The 23,444-nt window shown below is 40.8% G+C and overlaps 1 protein-coding gene across 5 annotated transcripts in view; it reads left to right on the top strand.

The window, feature by feature from the left end:
• Nucleotides 1-19,780, top strand: part of LOC125267621 (regulator of G-protein signaling 3-like) — a 51,456-nt gene extending 31,676 nt beyond the window's left edge. For 3 of the 5 annotated variants that reach the window (XM_048189434.1, XM_048189433.1, XM_048189436.1), the window contains 8 exons: nt 8,096-8,139; nt 8,749-8,871; nt 12,591-13,379; nt 15,842-15,912; nt 16,739-16,843; nt 17,065-17,126; nt 17,323-17,489; nt 18,360-19,780. In XM_048189434.1, coding sequence (XP_048045391.1) covers nt 8,096-8,139; nt 8,749-8,871; nt 12,591-13,379; nt 15,842-15,912; nt 16,739-16,843; nt 17,065-17,126; nt 17,323-17,489; nt 18,360-18,554 — 1,556 coding nt within the window. In that variant the 3' untranslated portion in view covers nt 18,555-19,780. Of the gene's footprint in view, nt 1-8,095; nt 8,140-8,748; nt 8,872-10,624; nt 10,786-12,590; nt 13,380-15,841; nt 15,913-16,738; nt 16,844-17,064; nt 17,127-17,322; nt 17,490-18,359 lie in introns of those variants that run through there. The other 2 variants (XM_048189435.1, XM_048189437.1) reach the window with 2 other exon arrangements.
• The last annotated feature ends 3,664 nt before the right edge of the window (nt 19,781-23,444 follow it).

Below are 23,444 nucleotides of genomic sequence, written 5' to 3'. Positions count from 1 at the left end.
CGCGGGCCCCTGCCCCCTCGTCAGCACTGCAACCCATCTTGCCGCCGTTGGTTTCCGCTGGGCCCTCTTCGGACTGTCCAGCCGTTACCTTTGGTGCGCCGGCGGAGGATCAGATGTCGATCGCTGCGTCGGAAGGCGAGTTTGAGAATTCGGGGGAGGAAGATCCGGACGCGCTGCCGCCCTCCGGGACGGTAGCGTTGGCCGAGTCGGATCCCGAACTCTCGGCTGTGCTCTCCCGGGCCGCCTTGTGCGTCGGGCTGGAGTGGAACCCTCCACCCTGTCCCGGCCCATCTCGGCTGGATGATTGGTACTTGGGGGGGGTCGCGCTGGTCAGCCCCAGCGTCCCGCCCCAATGCCTTTCTTCCCGGAGGTACATGACGAGGTGACCAGGTCTTGGCAGACACCGTATAGTGCCCGTACCAGGCCTGGCCCCGCGTCCGCCTTCACCTCCCTGGACGGCGGGGTAGCCAGGGGGTATGCGAGGATCCCGCCAGTCGAGCGGTCCGTTGCGATGCAGTTGTGTCCAACGGCCACTGGCTGGCGTGGTGAGCCGCGTCTCCCATCCCGGGCCTGTAAGTTCTCAGCCGGTCTGACTGAGAAAGCTTACAGTTCCTGTCGGCAGGCTGCCTCCGCCCTGCACGCGATGGCCCTCTTGCAGGTTTACCAAGCAAAGGCGCTGTCGGAGATGCCCCAGGAAGGTCCTGACCAACAGCTGCTGGGGGAGCTGCGCGCTGCCACTGACCTTGCCCTCCGGGCAACGAAGGTGACAGCACGCGCTGTTGGTCATGCGATGTCTACCTTGGTAGTCCAGCAACGCCACCTCTGGCTGACCTTGGCGGACATGCGGGATACCGACAAGCAGCGGTTCCTAAATTCCCCCGTGTCCCCGGTCGGCCTATTCGGCGACGCGGTGGAGAGCTTCGCCCAACAGTTCTCCGCTGCACAGAAGCAGGCTGAGGCTATCAGTCACGTCATGCCACGGCGGTCCGCTGCTGCCTCCACCCAGCCGCCCGTGGCTCAGCCTCAGCCCGCTCGTCGCCGAGGGCGCCCGCCTGCATCGTCCTCCGCCCCTGCTAAAACGGCAAAGCAGCAGCCTACACCAGCCAGGCAGCAGGGTGCCGGTCGCGGGCGTGGTGCCCAGCCCGTCTCAGCTAAGCCAGGTGGCAAGCGGAAAAAGAAGTCACGGCCCTGAGACGGGCAACCTGGAGGGGAAGGATCTTGCTCTTCGGGAGAGTTTTCCACCATCTCTCCCACCCCCGGAGGAGGGCCGGGGGGAATTTGTGTTTGTCTGTCCACCGCCGCTGGCTCTCCGGAGTCCAGCGGTACCCACTTTTTCACAAAAAGAGCAGTTTCCTCAAACTCCAGGTCACAACAAGGTGTGTCTGCCAGTGTGCCAGGCCCCGCCTCGCCGCTGCCAGCACCCTCCCCATTCGCCAGCAGGCGGCAGTGTGATGGCGCAGACCACGTCCCGTGCGCAGTCTCCCATGCACACCGCTGCCTCGCAGAGTCCGACCCCACTCTGGGCCGCTTACAAGCCGTCCGAGTCGGGTCCTTCTCTGCCTTGCTGCCCCACCCCCGGTGCGTCTGTGGTGCCTTTGGTCCCGCTAGTTCGGAGTCTGGAGGCGTGGAGCACGCTTCCCAGCCCGTCCCGCTGGCTCATTCGCACTATCAGACTCGGCTATGCGATTCAGTTCGCCCGGCGTCCCCCGGTTTTCAGGGGTGTCCACTTCACTCAGGTGTCGTTGGACAGTGCACCTGTCCTCCGGGCGGAGATTGCTGTCCTCCTGGCGAAGGATGCGATCGAGCCGGTCCCTCCAGCCGATATGAAGTCGGGGTTCTACAGCCCCTACTTCATTGTACCAAAAAAGGGCGGTGGGCTACGGCCAATCCTGGATCTGCGCGTCCTGAACCGGTATCTTCACAAGATGCCGTTCAAGATGCTCACGCAGAAGCGCATTTTCGAATGCGTCCGTCCCCGGGATTGGTTTGCAGCAATAGACCTGAAGGACGCGTACTTTCATGTCTCGATTCTGCCTCGACACAGACCCTTCCTCCGGTTTGCGTTCGAGGGTCGGGCATATCAGTACAAGGTCCTACCCTTCGGGCTGGCCCTGTCACCCCGCGTCTTTACGAAGGTTGCGGAGGCGGCCATTGTTCCCCTCAAGGAACAGGGCGTTCGTATTCTCAACTATCTCGACGACTGGCTGATCCTGGCCAGCTCGCGAGAGCAGTTGTGCGAACACAGGGACATGGTTTTAGCTCACCTCAGCCGGTTGGGTCTTCGGGTCAACTGGGACAAGAGCAAACTCGCCCCCGGGCAGAGGATCTCTTATCTCGGTCTCGAGCTAGACTCGGTTGCACGGACGGCGCGTCTCACCGAGGCGCGCGTCCAGTCGGTGTTGAACTGCCTGAGTTCGCTCAAGCGCAGGACAGCGGTTCCACTGAAAGATTTTCAGAGGCTCCTGGGGCATATGGCATCTGCAGCCGCGGTCACGCCGCTCGGATTGCTTCATATGAGACCGCTTCAACACTGGCTCCGCGGCCTGGTCCCGAGATGGGCGTTGCAGTGCGGCACGCTCCGTGTCCCCGTGACACAGAGCTGCCGTCGCACCCTTGTCCGGTGGTCGGACCCTTCGTTCCTGCGGGCCGGAGTACCCCTCGAACAAGTGTCCAGGCACGCTGTGGTCTCCACAGATGCCTCTGCCACGGGATGGGGGGCCACGTACAACGGGCATGCAGTGGCAGGTCTTTGGACGGGGCCTCAGCTGCATTGGCATATCAATTGCCTCGAGTTGCTAGCGGTACGTCTTGCGCTGGCCCGCTTCAAGAAGCTGTTGTCAGGCAAGCACGTTCTAGTCCGCTCAGACAGCACTGCGGCCGTTGCGTACATCAACCGTCAAGGTGGTCTACGCTCCCGTCGCATGTCGCAACTCGCCCGCCATCTCTTGTTGTGGAGTCAGAAGTATCTGAGGTCCCTTCGGGCCACTCATGTCCCAGGTGTGCTCAACCGTGCGGCCGACGAGCTGTCACGGCAGCCTCCACTTGCGGGCGAGTGGCGGCTCCACCCCCAGGCGGTCCAGCTGATTTGGCAGCATTTCGGCGAGGCCCAGGTAGACCTGTTTGCCTCCCCGGAAACTGCCCACTGCCAGTGGTTTTATTCCCTGACCGGCGGCACGCTCGGCACGGATGCCCTGGCACACAGCTGGCCCCCGGGTCTGCGCAAATATGCGTTTCCCCCAGTGAGCCTTCTCGCACAACTCCTGTGCAAGGTCAGGGAGGACGGGGAGCAGGTTCTGTTAGTGGCTCCGTATTGGCCCACTCGGACCTGGTTCTCAGACCTCATTCTCCTCGCGACAGCCCCTCCCTGGCCAATTCCTCTGAGGAAGGACCTCCTGACTCAGAGACGGGGCACCCTGTGGCACCCGCGTCCCGATCTATGGAACCTCCACGTGTGGTCCCTGGACGGGATGCGGAGGTTCTGAGTGATCTCCCACAAGCGGTCGTAGACACCATCACTTCCGCTAGAGCTCCTTCCACTAGGAGTCTCTATGCGTTGAAGTGGAACCTGTTCGTCGAATGGTGCGCCTCTCGCCGAGAGGACCCCCGATCATGTTCGGTCGGATCCGTGCTTTCCTTCCTGCAAGAAGGGTTGGAGCGAAGGCTGTCTCCCTCCACCCTGAAGGTGTATGTTGCCGCTATCGCCGCACATCACCACGCACTTGAGGGTAAGTCCCTGGGGAAACACAATCTGATCGTCAGATTCCTGAGGGGAGCGAGGAGATTAAATCCTCCTCGCCCTTCCTCCGTACCCTCTTGGGATTTGACCCTGGTTCTCACAGCTCTCCGGGGTCATCCCTTTGAGCCTTTGCAATCAGTCGATCTGAAACTAATGTCTCTTAAGACGGTTCTTCTGGTTGCATTGGCTTCCCTGAAGAGGGTAGGGGATCTGCATGCATTTTCGGTCGACGAAACGTGCCTAGAATTCGGGCCCGGTGATTCTCACGTCATCCTGAGACCCCGGCCTGGATACGTGCCCAAGGTTCCTACCACTCCCTTCAGAGATCAGGTAGTGAACCTGCAAGCGCTGCCCTCGGAGGAGGCAGACCCAGCCCTAGCTTTGCTCTGTCCCGTCCGCGCTCTGCGCGTTTACGTGGATAGAACGCGAAGCTTCAGGACCTCAGATCAGCTCTTCATCTGTTACGGAGGCCAGCAGAAGGGAAAGGCTGTCTCCAAGCAGAGGATGGCCCACTGGATAGTGGATGCCATCGCCTTGGCGTATGAATCCCAGGGCGTGCCTTGCCCGCTCGGGTTGAGAGCCCACTCCACCAGAGGGGTGGCCTCTTCCTGGGCGCTGGCTCGTGGCGCCTCGCTGACAGATATCTGTAGAGCTGCGGGCTGGGCGACACCAAACACGTTCGCTAGGTTTTATAGCCTACGTGTAGAGCCGGTATCTTCACGTGTACTCGTCGACTAGTCGGTAGACGTGTTGTACCCACTCTAAGTGTCGGCTTGCAATGCCATTCCCGCCACTGGCCGGATACGTGCATACTTCACTCCAGTCGTGTTCCCCGCTTGGCGAACCCTGTCGAGCTCCTCCGCCTCCCCCTTCGGCTCGGACATTGCGGAGTGTCTGATGCCAGGCCTACATCCGTCGCTGACGCTGTCTGTTGGCTGGGGCCCATATGTCGTGACCCCTCTACGTGAGCTGTCCCATATGTGTAATTTTCCACGGTTTAAAACTCCCTACGGCGAGTCCGTGTCTTTCCCTTAGCAGAGCCAGCTCTGCTGTCACCTGTCAGATGAGTCTCCCCCTAACCAGGTGGAGCCATCCCAGGGACTCCATATGCGTACTGCCCCCCGGGCCAGTCCATATGTGTTTTCCCACGTAAACTCCTCCCCCATTGGGTAGGTAGTGGTCTCCGCAGCGTCCCTTACAGGTTCGCTTCCCCAGTGTAGTCTAGTTACTTAGTGGGTAGTGGTTAGACAGCAGTAGACTCTCTCGGTGTAAGCTCGCCCCCTTCACCGTCAGCCGGTGCTATGGGCGGCTGAGCTTGCGCTGGGCACTGGAAGGGGTTTCGTAACTGTGGCGCTTTAGTTGGGATCCCAATTCGTCAGTCACTACTGACGTACGTCGAACGTGACCGACTGAAAGGGAACGTCTCGGTTACGTATGTAACCCTCGTTCCCTGAAGGAGGGAACGGAGACGTACGTCCCGTCGCCACAGTTTCTGTACCCTCGCTGTAGTGCGGACACCAGTTGTCTCCTCAGCGGAAAACAGAGTGCGATTGCATCCGCTTCCTATTTATATACACCTGTCGGGGGCGGTGCGCATTATGCAAATATCGCACGCCAATTCCATTGGCTTGTTTTAGTTTACACGAAGATGATAGGGCTCTCTAAGCGATATCCCAATTCGTCGGTCACTACTGACGTACGTCTCCGTTCCCTCCTTCAGGGAACGAGGGTTACATACGTAACCGAGACGTTTTCAAGGCATACAGATACATTAAGATATGAAAATTGTTTACTCTCAGTATGTTATATAAATAATTAAAATCTAAATGTATGTAATATAAATATAAATGTATATTGTTTATATAAATTTTAGTTTAAATAATTAAAATTTGAATAAAGTTTGGCTTCCTATGAGAAGTTTTTATCTAGAACAGGACCAGAATAGGCCAATCACATTTTACTTAACCCCACCCTTACCCAGGAAATATTTAGTGCTATAATATATCAGTGTAATTTTAGTATTGAAGTTTTTCTCAGTCGCTTTGGTACATTTCTCGAATCATCCTTAAAATTTGCAAAGCAGTATGTTCTTTTCTCGTAACAATTCGTACAAACAGCACAACATATTTGATTACCTGTAACTTGCTCAAAATCCTTAGTTCATCTTTCAAAAGCAAATATTTATGTCAATGAACATATCAGTGCCACCAGAATGAAAAGTTCTTGTGTCATTGTTCTCGAACAAGATAGTCAAAATGCTTAGCCATGCTGTTAATATAACAGTGATGAATATTTCAGATGTAAATTATGGCTATGTTTTTTATGACAGTGATTGAAACTGCACAAGACTGCACTTTTTCTGTATGGCATATATCAAGTTTAACAGTATAAATGGACACATTACTGTAACTGTATATAGGAGATTGATTGCAAAAGACTGGACAGAATTCACAGTTTTGTATGTACTGTTGGTCTGTCAACAAATTACTGTAAATTGTGCTTGTGCTTAGACAAGATTATATATACATACACTGTATATATGTATTCATGTGTATGTGAGTGATATAGTATGTATCTGTATAAAGTTCATTTAGATTATACTGCAAATGTAATATGCTACTGTAAGTGTAAAAATGCTACTGTAATATTAAGATTACAGCATGCATACCATATTAGAGTACAGTGCACATTGCTGAAATACATACCTGTTATGTCTACGAAATGCTTGAATGAATGAGGAACAGGTTTTTCAGCTGCACCTTTAGACCCACATAAGCTATTGTAAGGTCATGATTGAGAACATAGTTCAGAATAGTGACCCTTACTTCAACAGAAATGTTCCTGCGCCCTTTGCCGTATCTACCTCTTCCTCTGTTTTGCCTCTGTACCCTTCACCATGCATCTTTACTCCTGTTCTTCTTCTCAGCTGTTGACCCTGTTTGTTTCCTTGTTGCTCTTTCATTGTTAGAATTTGTAACACTGTGTTGTGCTCAATCTATATATGCTTGCCAAATGTAGCTTCATAAGATGCACCTCTGAGCTATTTCAGAGAACTGGTTGATCATTGGTTGATCTAATGCTCTACATTCCCCTTCATTAGTGAAATTCAGAATTGACTTCCACAATTCATCAATTCAGGACACATCTACAAAAAAAGTCGAATAGAAATGTATAGAAAATATGCTTGACAGTTTATGACAACTGTTTTGATGGGTAAGAATATTCAACAGAGAACCATATGTTATTTTTTGATCAAAATGACATAAGCAATTGATAATGTAGGAAACAGCAGACAATTGTACATTATCAATTGCATGAACGTACCAAAGCATTTGCAATTTGTTCAAAAGAATGAGAAATTGCTTTTAGGAAGTGACTAGATCTTGTGGAGGTTGAACAAGTAGTTTTGAAAATTTCAATTGTGATCTGAGAAATGCTCCAAAGCGACCAGATGCTGTCCATGCTGCTGAGAGCGGAGGTTAGATGAATATGTAAAAACACACAATAAAAATGACAGCGGTGAGAAAGCAGCAATTGAGAAAGCATCTGATCATAGCAATGTTTGCACAATCTCTGCAGTTCACCGGCATCATGTAGACAGATAAGGAAATTAAAATTACATAGTTATGATAGTTTGATTATGAAGTATATTTGAGACTATACTGATCTGACTAAAGTTTGAATTACTCCCTTTTCGTTGAATGACACATTGACATTACAGTACAGAATGGCTCTTTCGGCTTTATCCTGAACATTGTATAAGCATTCATTTCATGTGTCATTGAATGGAAGTGAGGCTTTCGGGAGTGCGCGTAAAAGTCTACAGGCTTTCGAAAAAAAAGGAGGGAGGTCAAGTCTTGTTTTTTACATTTCGTTACAAGCTGTTCACACATTTACAATAAAAAACGATTAATACATGAAAATTCTTACACAGCCCATTTAATATTATACTTCTATAGTATTTATTAATTTTTATTTTTCATATAAATATTTCTATTTAACCTTTCTTTTTTTATTTCAGTTTTAGTTTTAGTTATTTTATTACTTAAACTTAAACGTGTTTTATTTGCCAAAGCAACATTTCTCTTTTTTTTTCATTTTTTTTTTTCATCTAATATTTGTATTTTATTTCAGTTTATTACAATTAACGAACAGTTTGTTTTTTAGTATGTTTTTAGTAAACTTGATTAGCACTCTGTGTATGTAATGCACATATGGGTAACATATATCTGGGTACATGTGGGTGTTCACATTCCCCCGGAGTCAGGAAATGTAAAAAAAACAACAAAACAAAAAAAACAACAACACTCTGACAGCCTAGGGATGAAGAAATTCACACTTCTGTCTCCTTCTCTCCAGTTCCTGCAGACAAACTGCGGCTGTACATCTCCTACTGGATAGAGGTGAGATCCTGCATCTAACCACCGACCCACTCGTTCAGCACAGATCTCTGCTCACGGCACATTAACACTGTGCACTGCAATACAAATCATGCACAATGTTTCCCATCGAAGCATTGACCCAACAGGATGGCCCTGTGGTAAACATTTACAGGATGTAAATGTTGTGCGGCTGTTAAATTGAGAGCCTCATGCGCCTGGGGCTTACGTCACATATTAGAGCCTTTAAAGCTATTCTTTCTCTCCAGAGTAAACGTGCCTGAAAGACGTAGCCAGCTCACTCGAGCAAACACATTCATCGACCCAGCCATCTGCCCATCTCCCTGACAACACCTCACACATACACACACACTGACATGAATGTGTGAGTGAGTATGATTGCATCTCTCATATGCCATACTCCAGCATAATAGCACATGACTCTGAGGTTTATTTGGAGGTAAAACGTGCTTTAAAAGCATGCTTGTGTTATACAAATGTTTAATACCTTCTATTTCCTCAAATTAATAAGACTGTAAAATGTAATTATTATTCTTCTCCCACATACACACACATTCTTTCATAATCACTCCGTCAATGTGGTTTATACACTCTCTTTGTGTGTCTCTGTAGAGGACCGAGTGTCTGTTCAGCCTGGAAGCCTTTTCATCCGAGCAGAAGAGGAGAGTCGTCCAGTGTCTTAGAGACAATATTGACAAGCAGCTCGCCCTGAGGGACAGAATAGGCCCTGACCAGGTACTAAATCAAACACAAGCACACTCACTCACAAAAACACCCACTTAGGTTTTGCATTTAACCACAGCATGTCTGCAATTCTCCAGCAGTTATGGAGTATAATCGCTCAGAAGGGGTTGGGATTTACAAACAGTGCTAGCATCTTCAAAATTATTGCATTTTGAGAGCTTTTTTCTTATTTAACATAAGATGATTTGTGGTGTTGTACTCTCTTTAAATTTAACTTGAAACTGTGTTTGCAACATATTTTGGTACAAAAATGTAATATTCTGAGCAAAACCGTATAATGGGAAAATTGTAGGGTGGTTCTTGACTTTATCTATCAGAATCGATTGGTTTGTGAAAGGTCTGTATGGCTGGAGGGCAGAGGATGAGATATAAGAAGTCTTGATGACATCAGCTAAGGAATTTCATTTAAAAGGTGAAGAAAATCACATTTTGAAAGCCCCATGACATTGCCATTCTGAGTTGATATATTTGTCATTGAAATAGGAAGTCGTGTCAGATAAATATATACTTTTTTTTTTTTTTTTGTTCTGTTATGTCCGACCCAACTTCCTGTTGTAGTGTATTAATTTATTTATTTAGATAGATAAGTCACAGGCATAATCCATGATTTGCTATTTGCTAGTTGGTTGCAAGGGGATTATCATTCTAGAGGGCATCTGATTGGATAAAAATTGGTGTAGTGCAACATGATGTCATCAATGTTTTTCATCTGTTTTCCCTGTAAATTTTAAAGGTGTCCTAGAATTGAAAATTGAATTTACCTCGGCATAGTTAAATAATTAGAGTTTTGTACATGGAAAAGACCTCTGAAGAACAGGCGAATCTCAACATAACACCAACTGTGACGCAACAGTCGGGATCACCAATATGTACGCCCCGACTTTTGCATATACCAGCCCATGTTCAAGGCATTAGACAAGCCAGTATTAACGTCTGGATCAGCACAGCAGAGTCAACAGTCTTTATGCTGGTAAGCAAGCAAGGACAACAGCAAAAAATGGCAGATGGAGCAATAATAACTGACATAATTCATGATGATCATGATATTTTTAGTGATATTTGTGAACTGTCTTTCTAAATGTTTCGTTAGCACGTTGCTAATGTACTGTTCAATGTGGTTAAAGTTACTATTGTTTATTACTGTATTCACTGAGACAAGAGCGTCATTATTTTCATTATTAAACACTTGCAGTCTGTATAATTCATAAACACAACTTCATTCTTTATAAATCTCCCCAACAGTGTGTAACGTTACCTTAGCCACGGAGCACTATCAAAACTCATTCAGAATCAAATGTAAACATCCATATAAATACCATACTTAAATGATCTGATAGGCTGCATGACGAGCACTTTGTAAAGATCCATTTTGAGGGTTATATTAGCTGTGTGAACTTTGTTTATGCAATGTATTATAGAGTTGCGAGCTTGGGGGTGGGGAGCGCAAGCATTTAAAAGGGACACATGCTGACTTGCCGCATTTATAATTATGCCCCATAATAGGAAGTTAAACTGATGGCTTCAAAGCTAAAATACCAGGAATGAGAGCCACAAAAGTCTTATTTTGATTCATTTCAATGTTGATTTTTTTTTACCTCAACAGACTAAATGACAGATGCTCGCTATACTTCATACAGTGCATGTACGAGTTAAACATAATGTTTGTTCCTCTGTTTCTTATTCATACTCTCTCTCACTTTCTCCACTTGGTGGGCAAGTGACATCAGGAGAGCAGCGACATCATCATCAGACTAGCACAAACAGACACGCGCATGTGACGGTGTGAAAGAGAGGGAGAAAGAAAGAGAGTGTAGAGAGAGAGAACAGGGCTGTTGTAATGCATGCTAGTAGGATGGAGGACTACATTACTTGCTTGTAGGGGCGAAACATTGGATCTTTATGAAGGTGATGCCATTTACATTGTTTTTCTGCATGTTCTGTATGTGTCATGAGTTAAGGTTTTTTTTATCTTTAGCACCTTCATTGTGATTTCATTAGCATTTAAGAAGGTATGTTAGAGATGGATGTATGAATTTTTTTTTTTTTTTTTTTTTTTAAATATGTAAGTTTACAAATGCAGAACAAGAAGACAGAAAATGTGACTAGTTTGAAGTTGTTAGAGTAAAATCTTATATTATTATCTAATAATCTTGGTTATTGCACATAGTGTTTAAAATACACTTAAGTGAGCGCATATATACATAAGTCTATATACATATAGACTTATGGCATTGTAGCTGCTCATATAAGTAATTTTTACCTCCTAGTGTCAGATCTTCTGTGCTGTGTCTTTAAAGATCTGAGTAGCAGAGCTTGTGAGTCAGTCGTGCTGCCAGCAAACTACTTTATGAGCTGATTAGATGTGTAGGGCGCATGAATACATTAACCTTTTCCTCTACAATAGGGAGACGTAAAATACAATTTCCAAGGGTTTTTTTTCTTCGCCTACCCATACCCCCTGTGCGTACGAAAACAATATATATATAAGAAATTAATGAATTAATGAATACATCAGCTCTGCAATACTGCATTATATTAAGCAGTATTGCAGAGTTGATGTATTCATTAATTCATTAATTTCTTCATTCATTGATAATGTAGTTAATTTAGATTATTGTTATTAAATATTAATCAATATTGTTTCTACTTTTCTTAAGCTTTTTGCTCCCACATTCTGTTGACTTTTGCTTTTGTGTTTGGTGTTCCAGAGACCCCAATGATGTTTTCATAAAAATAATAATAGTATTTTCAAAACAAATCTTAATTTCAAGTAATTAATTGATTCAATTAAATGATTAATTATTTAATCTAAGATAACCCTATCTAGATTCGTATCCATTCTAATAACATGATTTCTGTTGGCGATCAGGTTCACCCCCAGTAAAGATATGTTGTAGAAAAAACAGCATGTCAAAATTTATTGCAGTTAATAATGTTTAATATCTAGAGTCTAGTGTGAGGATGTAATAATTAACAATTTGTAATAATCATTTTTACAACGGAAGTGATTCAATCAAAAACCAACTTTAGCTCAATAAGAATTGTCACTGTGAAGCTGCTTTGAAACAATATGTATTGTGAAGGTGTTTTGAGTTAATTAGCTGATTAGAGTGTGGCACCAGGTGTCTTCAATATTGAACCTTTTCACAATATTCTAATTTTCTGAGAAACTGAATTTGGGATTTTCCTTAGTTGTCAGTTATAATCATCAAAATTAAAAGAAATAAACATTTGAAATATATCAGTCTGTGTGTAATGAATGAATATAATATACAAGTTTCACTTTTTGAATGGAATTAGTGAAATAAATAAACTTTTTGATGATATTCTAATTATATGACCAGCACCTGTATATATAATTATAATGTGTATATATAATTTTTTAAATATAATATGGTATATATATTTTAAATAATTTTAATAAATGATACTTAATATACAGTTTATTATTTGCTATGTATCATGTTTTTCATTTACATAAAAATATATTATTTTATGTACATAAATTTAAGAATGTGCTCTAATGATTTTACCACTGGATATACAGGTGTCAAGAGCTGAAGTGCATTATACAGTTATACACAATATTCTTTTTATGCATGTTTTTTTGTGCAAAATGCCATTTTCTTCAGTTTTTTAGCCATCATGTAGTAGGCAAAATTAAATCCAGAGCCATTTGTAAAATGTTTATTTCAATTGTGTGTTGACAGATGCTGGAACCAAAAGCAGCCGAACAGACTGATCTGGGTCTGCTGGGCTTCAGTCCTCACAGTGTGTCTGAGCCTTGTTCCCCATCATGCCCCTCTGCATCACCCATCATGAGAAGAACCATCTGCAGCTCTCCAACTCAGCAGCTCTCTTACCCAGACCTGCATGTCAGCACCGGAGATGCCAACCAAACCGCTCCGACCCCTCGAGATGCCTGCAAACCTCCATACATGGAGACCTCCGAGATTTGGAAGGACAGACAGAAGGAGGTGAAAGGAGGTGGGCAAGAGTCAGAGCTGGAGAAAAGGGAGCAGGGCGAGGGCGAGAGCGCTTCTGAGACCATTAGTGTTGGTGCAAGACCCACATCTTCATCATCATCTTCCTCCCCTCTAGTCATTCCCAAGCTGTGCCTGGATCGCTCCTTCAACGCAGATGCTTTGACCTCACCGTCGACTGACGATGATGAGGAGGAAGAGGAAGAAGATGATGAGGACAGCGATGAAGGATTTCTGAAGAGAAGGAGTATGGTGGAATCATCTCCTAGCAGTGGGCAGCAGAGTGGGGGCTTGTGTGTGCAGAGGTCCCTCCATAGACGGACGCACAGTGAGGGCAGTTTGCTGCAGGAGCCCCGGTCTCCTCGCTTCATCTCCGATCAGGCCATCGACTGCATAGAGGCCAAGCGGGAACCTCCGGAGCGTTGGGCGGTCCCGTCCCCACAGACCTTGAGGAAAGAGCTCACCAAAAACGGAGGATCTGTCCACCAGATCTGCCTGCTCTTCACTGGAAGGAGGGTGTGTATGAAGTCGTTAATATCAAATTGCAAATACTTCTACATTCTGAGTACCACAAGTTTTTTGATGTCACTAGATTAATTTAAAAATCAGTTTAAAACTTGAATATGAATAAATATGTCTTTTGTTAAAACCTAAAAATGATCAGTGTTGGAGAAAGTTACCTTTAAAAGTAATGCAGTATTTAGTTACTCCCTAAAAAAGTAACAAATTGCATTACTTAGTTACTTTTTATGGAAAGTAATGCATTACATTAGTTTTGGTTACTTGTAGCCCTGGACTGGGCTTGTTTTTTGTTTTTGTTTGGCAGTTTGAACACATTCAACCACATGAGTGAAAGCAATCTGGTCTGATGCATTTTCAACTACCTCTGGAAGTGGACTAAAGTGGACAAGCTCAAAACATTTTAGACCCCGTTTACACCTGTACACTGCGTTCCAAATTATTATGCAATTGACATATCAGTAAGATTTCAGTACAATAAACATTCAGATTTTAGTTTTACTAAGAAAATGTTTGTTTGTTTATTTATCCATGTCTTTTTAGATAACTGGTATCAATCTCAGACAAAATAATTTGCCAGGTCTATGGAAACCCTACTTAGAGGTTGTTCCACATTATTAAGCAAGTCACAGTTCTCATGCAATATGGGGAGGAAGAAAGATCTTTCTGAAGATGAAAAGCATGAAATGGTCCAATGTTGTGCAAAAGGCATGAAAACAACTAATATTGTGTGAAACTTAATGGAGATTATCGAATTATCATAAGTTTTGTGAGTGATTTAGAGCACAGCAGAACTCGGTCAGATAAAGGCTTATTAATGAAAGTTCCTGTCAAAAAAGTATTAATTGTATTAAAAGGGCAGCTATAAAAAAAGCCAGTGTTGAGCAGCAAACAGGTATTTGAAGCTGCTGGTGTCTCTGGAGTCTTGAGAACCTCACCATGCTGGCTGGCAGTTGTGCGTAAAGATGCATTTTAGACACCACTAACCAAACCTCACAAAGAGAAACATTAACAGTGGGTGTAGAAATACATTTTCAAACAGTTTTATTGCTGTGGTGTTTTTTTGCAGCATGGGATAGTGCATAGTGCATTATACAATAGTGCATTGTACTATGCACTACCCTCCTTTTTATACTATAACTGAAAATGGCCAGTTATGAACTCCACATATCTTGCAAAAGTCATTTTAATACCCTCCTTCTCACTTCCCAGTATTCCAGCCCAAATCATCACCTGCCAGCTCCTTGCTGACATCGCAGTCTTGTTGGAACGTGGTGGCCATTCACCAACCATCCAGAAATCCATCCATTTAGACCATCCATTGTAGTACGGCATTAGTCAGTGAATAAAACTATTTAAAAAATGAGTCTTCATGTATTTCTACACCCACTGTTAATGTTTCTCTTTGTGAGCTTTGGAGTGGCTGAAATGCATCTTTACGCACAACTGCCAGCCAGCATGGAGAGCTTCTTGAGACTCCAGAGACACCAGGAGCTTCAAATACCTGTTTGCTGCTCAACACTGGCTTTTTTTATAGCTGCCCTTTTAATACAATTAATACTTTTTTGACAGGAACTTTCATTAATAAGCCTTTATCTGACCGAGTTCTGCTGTGCTCTAAATCACTCACAAATCTTATGATAATTCGATAATCTCCATTAAGTTTCACACAATATTAGTTGTTTTCATGCCTTTTGCACAACATTGGACCATTTCATGCTTTTCATCTTCAGAAAGATCTTTCTTCCTCCCCATATTGCATGAGAACTGTGACTTGCTTAATAATGTGGAACAACCTCTAAGTAGGGTTTCCATAGACCTGGCAAATTATTTTGTCTGAGATTGATACCAGTTATCTAAAAAGACATGGATAAATAAACAAACAAACATTTTCTTAGAAAAACTAAAATCTGAATGTTTATTGTACAGAAATCTTACTGATTTGTCTCTTGCATAATAATTTGGAACGCAGTGTATTTAGCGTCGTCCACTTGTGGTCCAATCGACCAAAATGCATCTTAATACCAGGTGTAAACAGGGCCAAAATGCACTATCCAAACTTAATTTGTAATTTATAAACAGGTGCAAGTGCAGTAAATTGTGTAATATAAAACATGACACCGCCCACTAGGGGGAGGAGTCCACTAAAAGGAATTTAAGAACTGTTTCCATGGTAACACAATGTCTGATTTCAAAATGATTTTCACAGGATGAATACTGAGGGTGTAAGCTGTAAACAAAGAGCTCCAAGCATCCCGTTAGCGGGACGGTGACAGTTAAGGGGTTAAAAGTAATAATGCACTACTTTACTTGAAAAAAGTAATCTGATTTCGTAACTCGTGTTACTTATAATGTGTTACCTCAATACTGTCAATGAGGATTCACACTCAAAAATCATTAATTAATACTTGAATGTAGTTTAAATAATTAAAAATATGTATTTTGTAAATCTTCCACAGGTTTGTGGCAAACCAAACTGTAAATGTGACATGGGAAAAACTGGTGTCAAAAAGAAGAAATCCAAGAATTTGTAAGTCAAGCAACTTTCTTTCTTTTACTTCATTTGCAGTTTTATTGAATGAATCTCATAAAATTGTAAAGAAATGTTGGAGACATAATTCACCACAAAATCAAAAGAAAAGAGATGGGTTTTTTTTTTTCAATTTTGCAATTAAGAAAATAGCCTATTTGGAGCACCATTAATTTTTTTTGCATTGTAACATTATTTTTATGACAACTGAGCAGATTTAAATTTCCCTAGGCCAGTTGTCTGTAGGGTTTTGTTTTTTTGTTTTTTAATGGGAAGAAAATTAGGCTTATTTGTAGGACCATAAAGATTTTTTCATTATGACATTATTACTATGACAATGAGGCTCATTCTCCATTAAATTCTCATTACTGTACTACAAAATTACTTAGTTGGTATAACCTAATAGAGTTGAGCTGATATTAAGTCATAGCTCTAGACTGTTTATTATTTGCTATGTATCATGTTTTTTATTTACATAAAAATACAGTATACAGTATTTTTTTTATTAAAATGTGCTACATTATCATTAAAAATGTCACAATGAAAAAAATCTCTTGCAAATATACTTAATCTTCTTTATGCAAAAATATAATTTATTTTTTAGGTGAATGCAACTGTGGAATATTTAGGTGTTCTGGTTGTATGATGTGAATGTTTTCCATTCTCCGGTTCACTGGAGGAAAGCATTATTAATGCCTTTACTATCCATGTTCCTCCTACAATAAAGCTTACGACTGTAACCGGAACACATTTCCTCCCAGAAACACTTGAGCGAACAGTTAGCTAATAAATCATCTGATGTGATGCATTTTGTCTTGTCACACAGGGCCAAAGACATGAAAAACCGCCTGACTTTTCTGCGGAAGAAGACCAACGACAGACATGGAAGCAATCCAGCTAGCAAGCTAGACAAAGTCCTTAAGTCAGACAAGTGAGTCCATGTGATAGTTTTATGTATCGAGACAGTCATTCAGAAACACTGAATGGGTGAATAGGCTGGGCTTTGATGGAAAAGTGTTGTGTGCAATCAAAACAGCAGTGACGTTTTGGAGTTATTGAATAGATGGCCTATTTTGTGTGCTATAATTATCTGTGAATGGATCATTAGTGTGAGTCATGGCTTTGTTGACCGCTCTCTCTGCTCATCCACAGACCGACTCAAGAGGAAGCTCTCAAATGGGCAGAGTCACTTGATGCGCTGCTTTCTCACAAATGTAAGATATGTCTCATTTGATATGACAGCTGTGTTGATCTCTGCGCTTCAGTAGCTGTTACTAATGTTTTAAACCATGCAGTTTATCCACATTAACCTCTGCTCCTGGATCCAAATCCAGATTTACCCCAGATTCTTTAATACTTATTCTGTGTTTTTTAATAAGCGTTAGAGTAATTTTCTCTTCCCTTCTTCAGATGGCCTGGTAGTTTTCCGCTCCTTCCTGCAAACAGAGTTCAGTGAAGAGAATCTGGACTTCTGGCTGGCATGTGAGGACTTCAAGAGGATTAAATCTCTGTCCAAAATGGCATCCAGAGCAAAGAAGATATTCACCGAGTACATCTCCATACAGTCCTGTAAAGAGGTGAGATGAAAAAGGGTGAAATTGTCTTTTTAAGAAACTTACTGAGCTTATTAAATATTACTATTTAGGTTTAATTTGTTTTCATTTCATTTTTTGTTGTTCATTTTTAGTTTTTATTTCCAGCTTAAAATTTTAGTGCTTCAATTTAAGCTTATTTCATCTAAGGCAACATTTCAAATTTTCTTTTAGTTTTTTGTCTGTTATTTATATTTTATGTTATTTCAGTTAACAAAATATTTTTATGATAATAACTTGGAATAGCATTTCTTTTTTCTTTTCTTTTTTCTCTGGTTTGCTTGACCCAAAATGGCTCCCTGCATGTTTAAACTTTGATTCGACAGGCAAAAGTTTGCATATTAATAACATTTTAAAACAAAACTGTCTAATTTTAAAGAAACAGTAATAAAAGATGATGCCAAAATACTTACGTTTTTTTGTTTCAGCCTTTTAAAGAGACGTTTTCTTCATGATCCTCAAATCACCATGATATTTTGACTAAAAAAAAGAAAAACCTAAATTCATTTTAATTCAGAAATGTATAACATATTCCAGTCATTGTATGTATGAACTGCATTTTTAATGTTTTTAAAATAAATGAATTGACTAACCTAACACAAAAAGTGACCTATATACAAAAATCAAGCAGTAATTATGTCGTGTGTGGAGAATTGTGCAGTATACACAGAATAATGCATTTGAGTTGAGAAAATGAATAAACAAAATTATATACTTGGTTTACTTTGTTATTTTTGGCAAAAACAGGATTTTTCTTGCAATTTGTAATTGATTCCAGGGGGGCAGATGTGCCAGAAAACCAATCCAAAATGAATATGAAAAGTATCCTAAACAGAGTCTTGTTTTATTTCCAAGGTTAATCTGGACTCGTACACCAGGGAGCACATCAAGGAAAACATGGAGAACATCTGCGGAGACTGCTTTGACCTGGCTCAGAGCAGAATCTTTGGATTAATGGAAAGAGACTCATATCCTCGATTCCTCCGCTCTGACATTTACATGGAACTAACCAATCAAAAGAGACCTGGCTCCGCCACAGATCCATCGTAAAGTCATGGCATCAAACTGTATGCTGAAACTTTTAGATCAGTATTGCTGGACAGCTTTATATTGAAACATCAGTCAGCTAAGCACCTTGGAGAGCTCAGCCCGTTGGATCATTGCGTGGACAAATTGTTTTTGGACGCTTCTGTGCTGCACCCTGTTGGACGCTTGTGGCAATAAGATGGCAATAAATGTGTTATGAACATGCTGGAAGTGTTGACTCGAATCAATTTGCCAGCGCTCACAACGCCTTGGCACCTATTGACCCAGTGGAGGATGCAAATCATGATGGATATAGGAAAAAGAGGAATTTTGGTACCGTTTTGTTTAGCTTTACCAAGATACATTATTTCACTTTCCTTTCCTGCACAGATCTCTACATACTCCACCTTTACAAAGATTCCAGTTATATGTTTCTGAGTGAGATGATAGAAGTATCGGGGAAAGAACAAAAAGTATTAGTTAACATTAATGTCCCTTTTTTTTTTTTTTTCAGTCGCCATTGACAGCATGTTTATATTCTCTCAGTTCTACTGATGAAAATCTTTGCAGACAGAATGCTAATTCTTTTCTTATTACTTTCAAGGGCTTTGGTAACATTTCCACGTTTGTTCTTTATGTAGTGGCCCCATGGCTCTAACCCCTTTTCACAAGTGCAATATACAGTTAGTTATTCTTATTAACATTTCTTTAACAAAAACAGTATATTAAAGGGGTCAAAAGTGTGTGTGTGTATATATATATATATATATATATATATATATATATATATATATATAATGCATCAAGGATTCAGTAAGAAAATGTGATTTCTGTTGTAAATAACAGAGGCTGAGATATATGGAATAACAGTTCTAGTGATGTTAAAAGTCTAAAGGTATTCTGTTTGTTGCTGTTGATGTTAGTCAGATGTTCACGTTCAAAGAAACCAGAATAACAAAAAAAAAGTCAGAATTTCTGTTTTATAGTGGCTTAACATACAGGAGCATGTTTTTGTACATACGTGTTCTGTGTTGATTTACAAGATTATTTACCAGTTAGCTCATTGGGAGACTCATGTTTGGCAAATACAGTGTCAGTTTTCTCTTGCCTTCATCCTAACAATGTCCTTCCTTCTGTAATAATAAATATTTCTTGTATTTATTTGTGGGTTCATATTTTACTCACTGCTGCCTTTATATGTAACATATTCTCATCAAATAAATTTACTTTCAAGCATGAGGTCAAATGTACATTTGTATACAGTTTTTGGAAATTACAATTATTGTTTTTATTATCATTGTGTTGTTGTTTTGAAATTAGGATTAATATATTGGCCTGATGAACACCTCCTAAAAATCTCCAGAGGGCAGCAAAGTTCCAGAATAATGCAATAGGCCAAAGCCTCCACTATGTAGGGTTAACTTAATAATATAAAGTGTGTGTGTGTGTGTGTGTGTGTGTATATATATATATATATATATATATATATATATATATATATATATATATATATATATATATACACACACTTTATTTTATTAAGTTAACCCTAGATAGTGGAGGCTTTGGCCTATTGCATTAAATATATATATAATTAACTTTAGTTAATCTTTAGTTAATGAATTAACTAACATGAACTAACAATGAGCAAAATATTTGGTAACGCTTTATTTTAAGGTGACGTAGTTACACATTACATTTAGTAATAACATGAAACTATGCATAATTACAAGTAACCCTAACCTTTATAGTAAGTACATGTAGTAATTATTTGTTAATTTATTTGTGTAATTACACTGTAACAATGTCACCTTAAAATAAAGTGTAACCAAATATTTTTACAGCATTTGTTAGTTAGTACAAATGTTCATGTTAGTTCAAAGTGCATTAACTAATGTTAACAGATAATGTTAACAACTTTTGATCTCAATAATGTATTAGTAAATGCTGAGATTAACATTAACTAAGATTAATAGGTCTTACATTAGGTGGCCTTAATTACATTTACTTACATCAAAAAATAAGTACAATGTACTTCTTGTGTTCATATTGTATTGCAAAACACTTTTGCTGCTATTGAGGTGGGATACGGGTACGGTTAAGCACAGGTTAAGGGTTGGTTAATGTGTAAGGAATGGGTCAACAGTGTAATTATGAATGTAATTACAGAAATTAATTACATGCAAGTATTTTTAAAATATAAGTACAATGTAAAAACATGTATGTACATAATAAGTGCATTGTATCAAATGATTTATTTAAATGTAAGTACATAGTAGTTAAGGCCACCTAATATAAAGTGGGACCGATTAATAAATGCTGTAGAAGTATTTTTATTGTTAGTTCATGCACTTAACTAATGATAAATTAAACCTTATTGTAAAGTGTTATCAAAAAAATTATATACATGTAATGTATTATATATAAATAATTTATAATAAATATATATTAATAATTGTGTTATATGTGTAACTAAATGACAATCTGTTTTATCTCATGCAGAGATGGAGGCAAATATTTGGTGCAGGAGCACAGTGCTTCCTCTTACTTTCATCTGGGTTTGACCCCCTCATGCAGGTGTGGAACACACTCCTTTAAACTTGAAGCTAATGTTGTACGAAAACAAATTAAAGGAAATTATCCGTGTGTAAGAAAACAGCAACATAATTAGAGGAAAGTGAAAACCATGTTTTGCCTAATATGTAATGAAAGCTTTTGATCTTGCACTGCCTCTGATCCAAATATTTCTATGATACGTGCAGCTGTGTCAGCACAAGTATTCACTGTATGTATACTTTTATGACACAGTGCACCAGTGTTTTCACCACAACATGTTTACCAGGTACTAAGAGTTATTTCCCAGAGTGGCTCTGTAGGAATGACACAGACACTGCAAAACATTCACTCAGTACAGAATCTACCTTTGTATTTTATAGATGTAAAATATGAACGCATATACAGTACTGTACATCCCAATTAGTAAGGCCGTCCATACGAGAGCCTCTCTTATATGTGCAATGAAGTCCCAAGAGCAGATGCTCAGTGAACACAACTGATCTGCACTGATGAGTCATAGCCTCATTAATGACCCTGTAGGTGAAGGAAAGGACTCACATTGGACGCACTGTCTCAGACACAGACAGGCAATAGGTCAAGTGAGTGACGGAGATGACGCACACAATCCAGATGTCTTTACTATGAGCAGGATGTTTGCACATGGAGTTTAAGTCTATTTAAAGAGGCTGAATATCTTGAAATATATGTCAAAACATTTTCATATGTCAATAAATAAATAATGTGTAGCTAAAGACATGTGCCATAATTGTCCATTTAAATGTCTTTTTTTCTTGAATTAATTTTATTTAAATTAAGTTAAATATAAAACAAAATGAACTAAGGTGGTAGGTTCAAATTTTCACATTTGACCACACATTTTTAAACTGATATTGTGTGACTTTTAGATTAGTTTTTCCCTTAACTTTATATGAATAATTAAAAAGAAAACCTGTGAATTGTGAAAGAAATGACTTTACTCATCGTTACATTGTGCATGGTGGCATTAAATTGCTGATATTGCATATTTAAGATTATCAAGAGGCTTTCATTCACACCCATAGATGGTGCTGCAATCATACTGTTCAGCTGTACTGTAAAGAGCCGTACTGTCTGACCAAACAGTCTACATTTGGACAGATAGAGGGATGGTAGGGAAATGATGGGGATGTGTTTCTGCAGTTCTGTGTCTGTGTACGGATGGATTTGGAGGGGTGGGAGAACACTTTCGGTATGGAGGGAATGTGAGGACAGGAATCACCCTCCTCTAACTTCATCAGCCTACTTCACTGTGTCTTATTCACAAACATTAATAAAGCCTTGACTTTCTTAGAAAAGAGCCACAGGACACCTGTAATGACGCAAGAAGCAAATGCCTTGTGGCAACAAACAGATTTTCAGTATGAATTTTTGGACATGGAAATGTTTGTATTCACTGTAAATGAAGTATAAAGAAATGAACAAACTTATACATTTAGGGGTTCAAGTATGAACTGTTTTACTATTTTATTTATTATTATTATTATTATTGTGTATTTTTTTATGTACACAACAAACTGTAAAGGACAGAAACATGAAATTCAGACCAAATGTCTTTTATACGCACAGATTCATTGGCTCATGATCTAGACATCCCACATACCTTTCATTTCTTTCTGCCTGGAAAAGTTTTCTGCAATATTGGATTTTTTTTTAATAACATACTTTTACAGACTAGTCCTAGGTTTTTTCGCCAGATCTCCACCAAATTTGGCATCCATGAAGTCTGGAGCAATTTTCAAAAACTTTGAATTCAATTTCGCTGTCAGACACTGGATGAATGGATAATTAAAAAGTGATTGTATTTGTTGCTTATATGTAGAATATTACAACACATTTATCAGAGTTCAGTCAACTGGTAAAGTCATGATAATGATAAACATTAAAATGGCTCTAACTATGGAACTTCAATTGGCTTGAAATTTTGCATACAATTGTTGATCAAGATCTCAAGGGGGTATATGAGGACAAGCCAAAACATGAGGAGAGAGTCTGAAAAACATTCAAAGTTTCATCACATTTGGACAGAAGGTGGCGCTATAACAGTGAACAAGAAAAGTTACATTACATGAAAAGATTGTAATTAATGTTCATGAACTTGTTTAAAATTTAAATGTCAGTAAAAAGACACCAGTTTTAGAATATGAACAATAGGGTACTGAGCTTGAAGGCTGAAGGGGCTTGTTAATTTGATTGCTAATTGCTTCTTGCAGTTTTAGTTTATTACTTGGCTCATTATAAAAACTATTACTTGTTTTTTCATTCAGAAATGCAACAGGCGACGTGTAGATGCTTCAGGAAGGGGTTCACATTCAGAAACGC

The sequence above is a fragment of the Megalobrama amblycephala genome, linkage group LG4 (genome assembly GCF_018812025.1).
Source record: "Megalobrama amblycephala isolate DHTTF-2021 linkage group LG4, ASM1881202v1, whole genome shotgun sequence".
In the NCBI taxonomy this organism is placed as follows: Eukaryota; Metazoa; Chordata; class Actinopteri; order Cypriniformes; family Xenocyprididae; genus Megalobrama; species Megalobrama amblycephala.
Note: the sequence above shows the minus strand (reverse complement) of the source record. Positions and strands in the feature narration are given on the sequence as shown.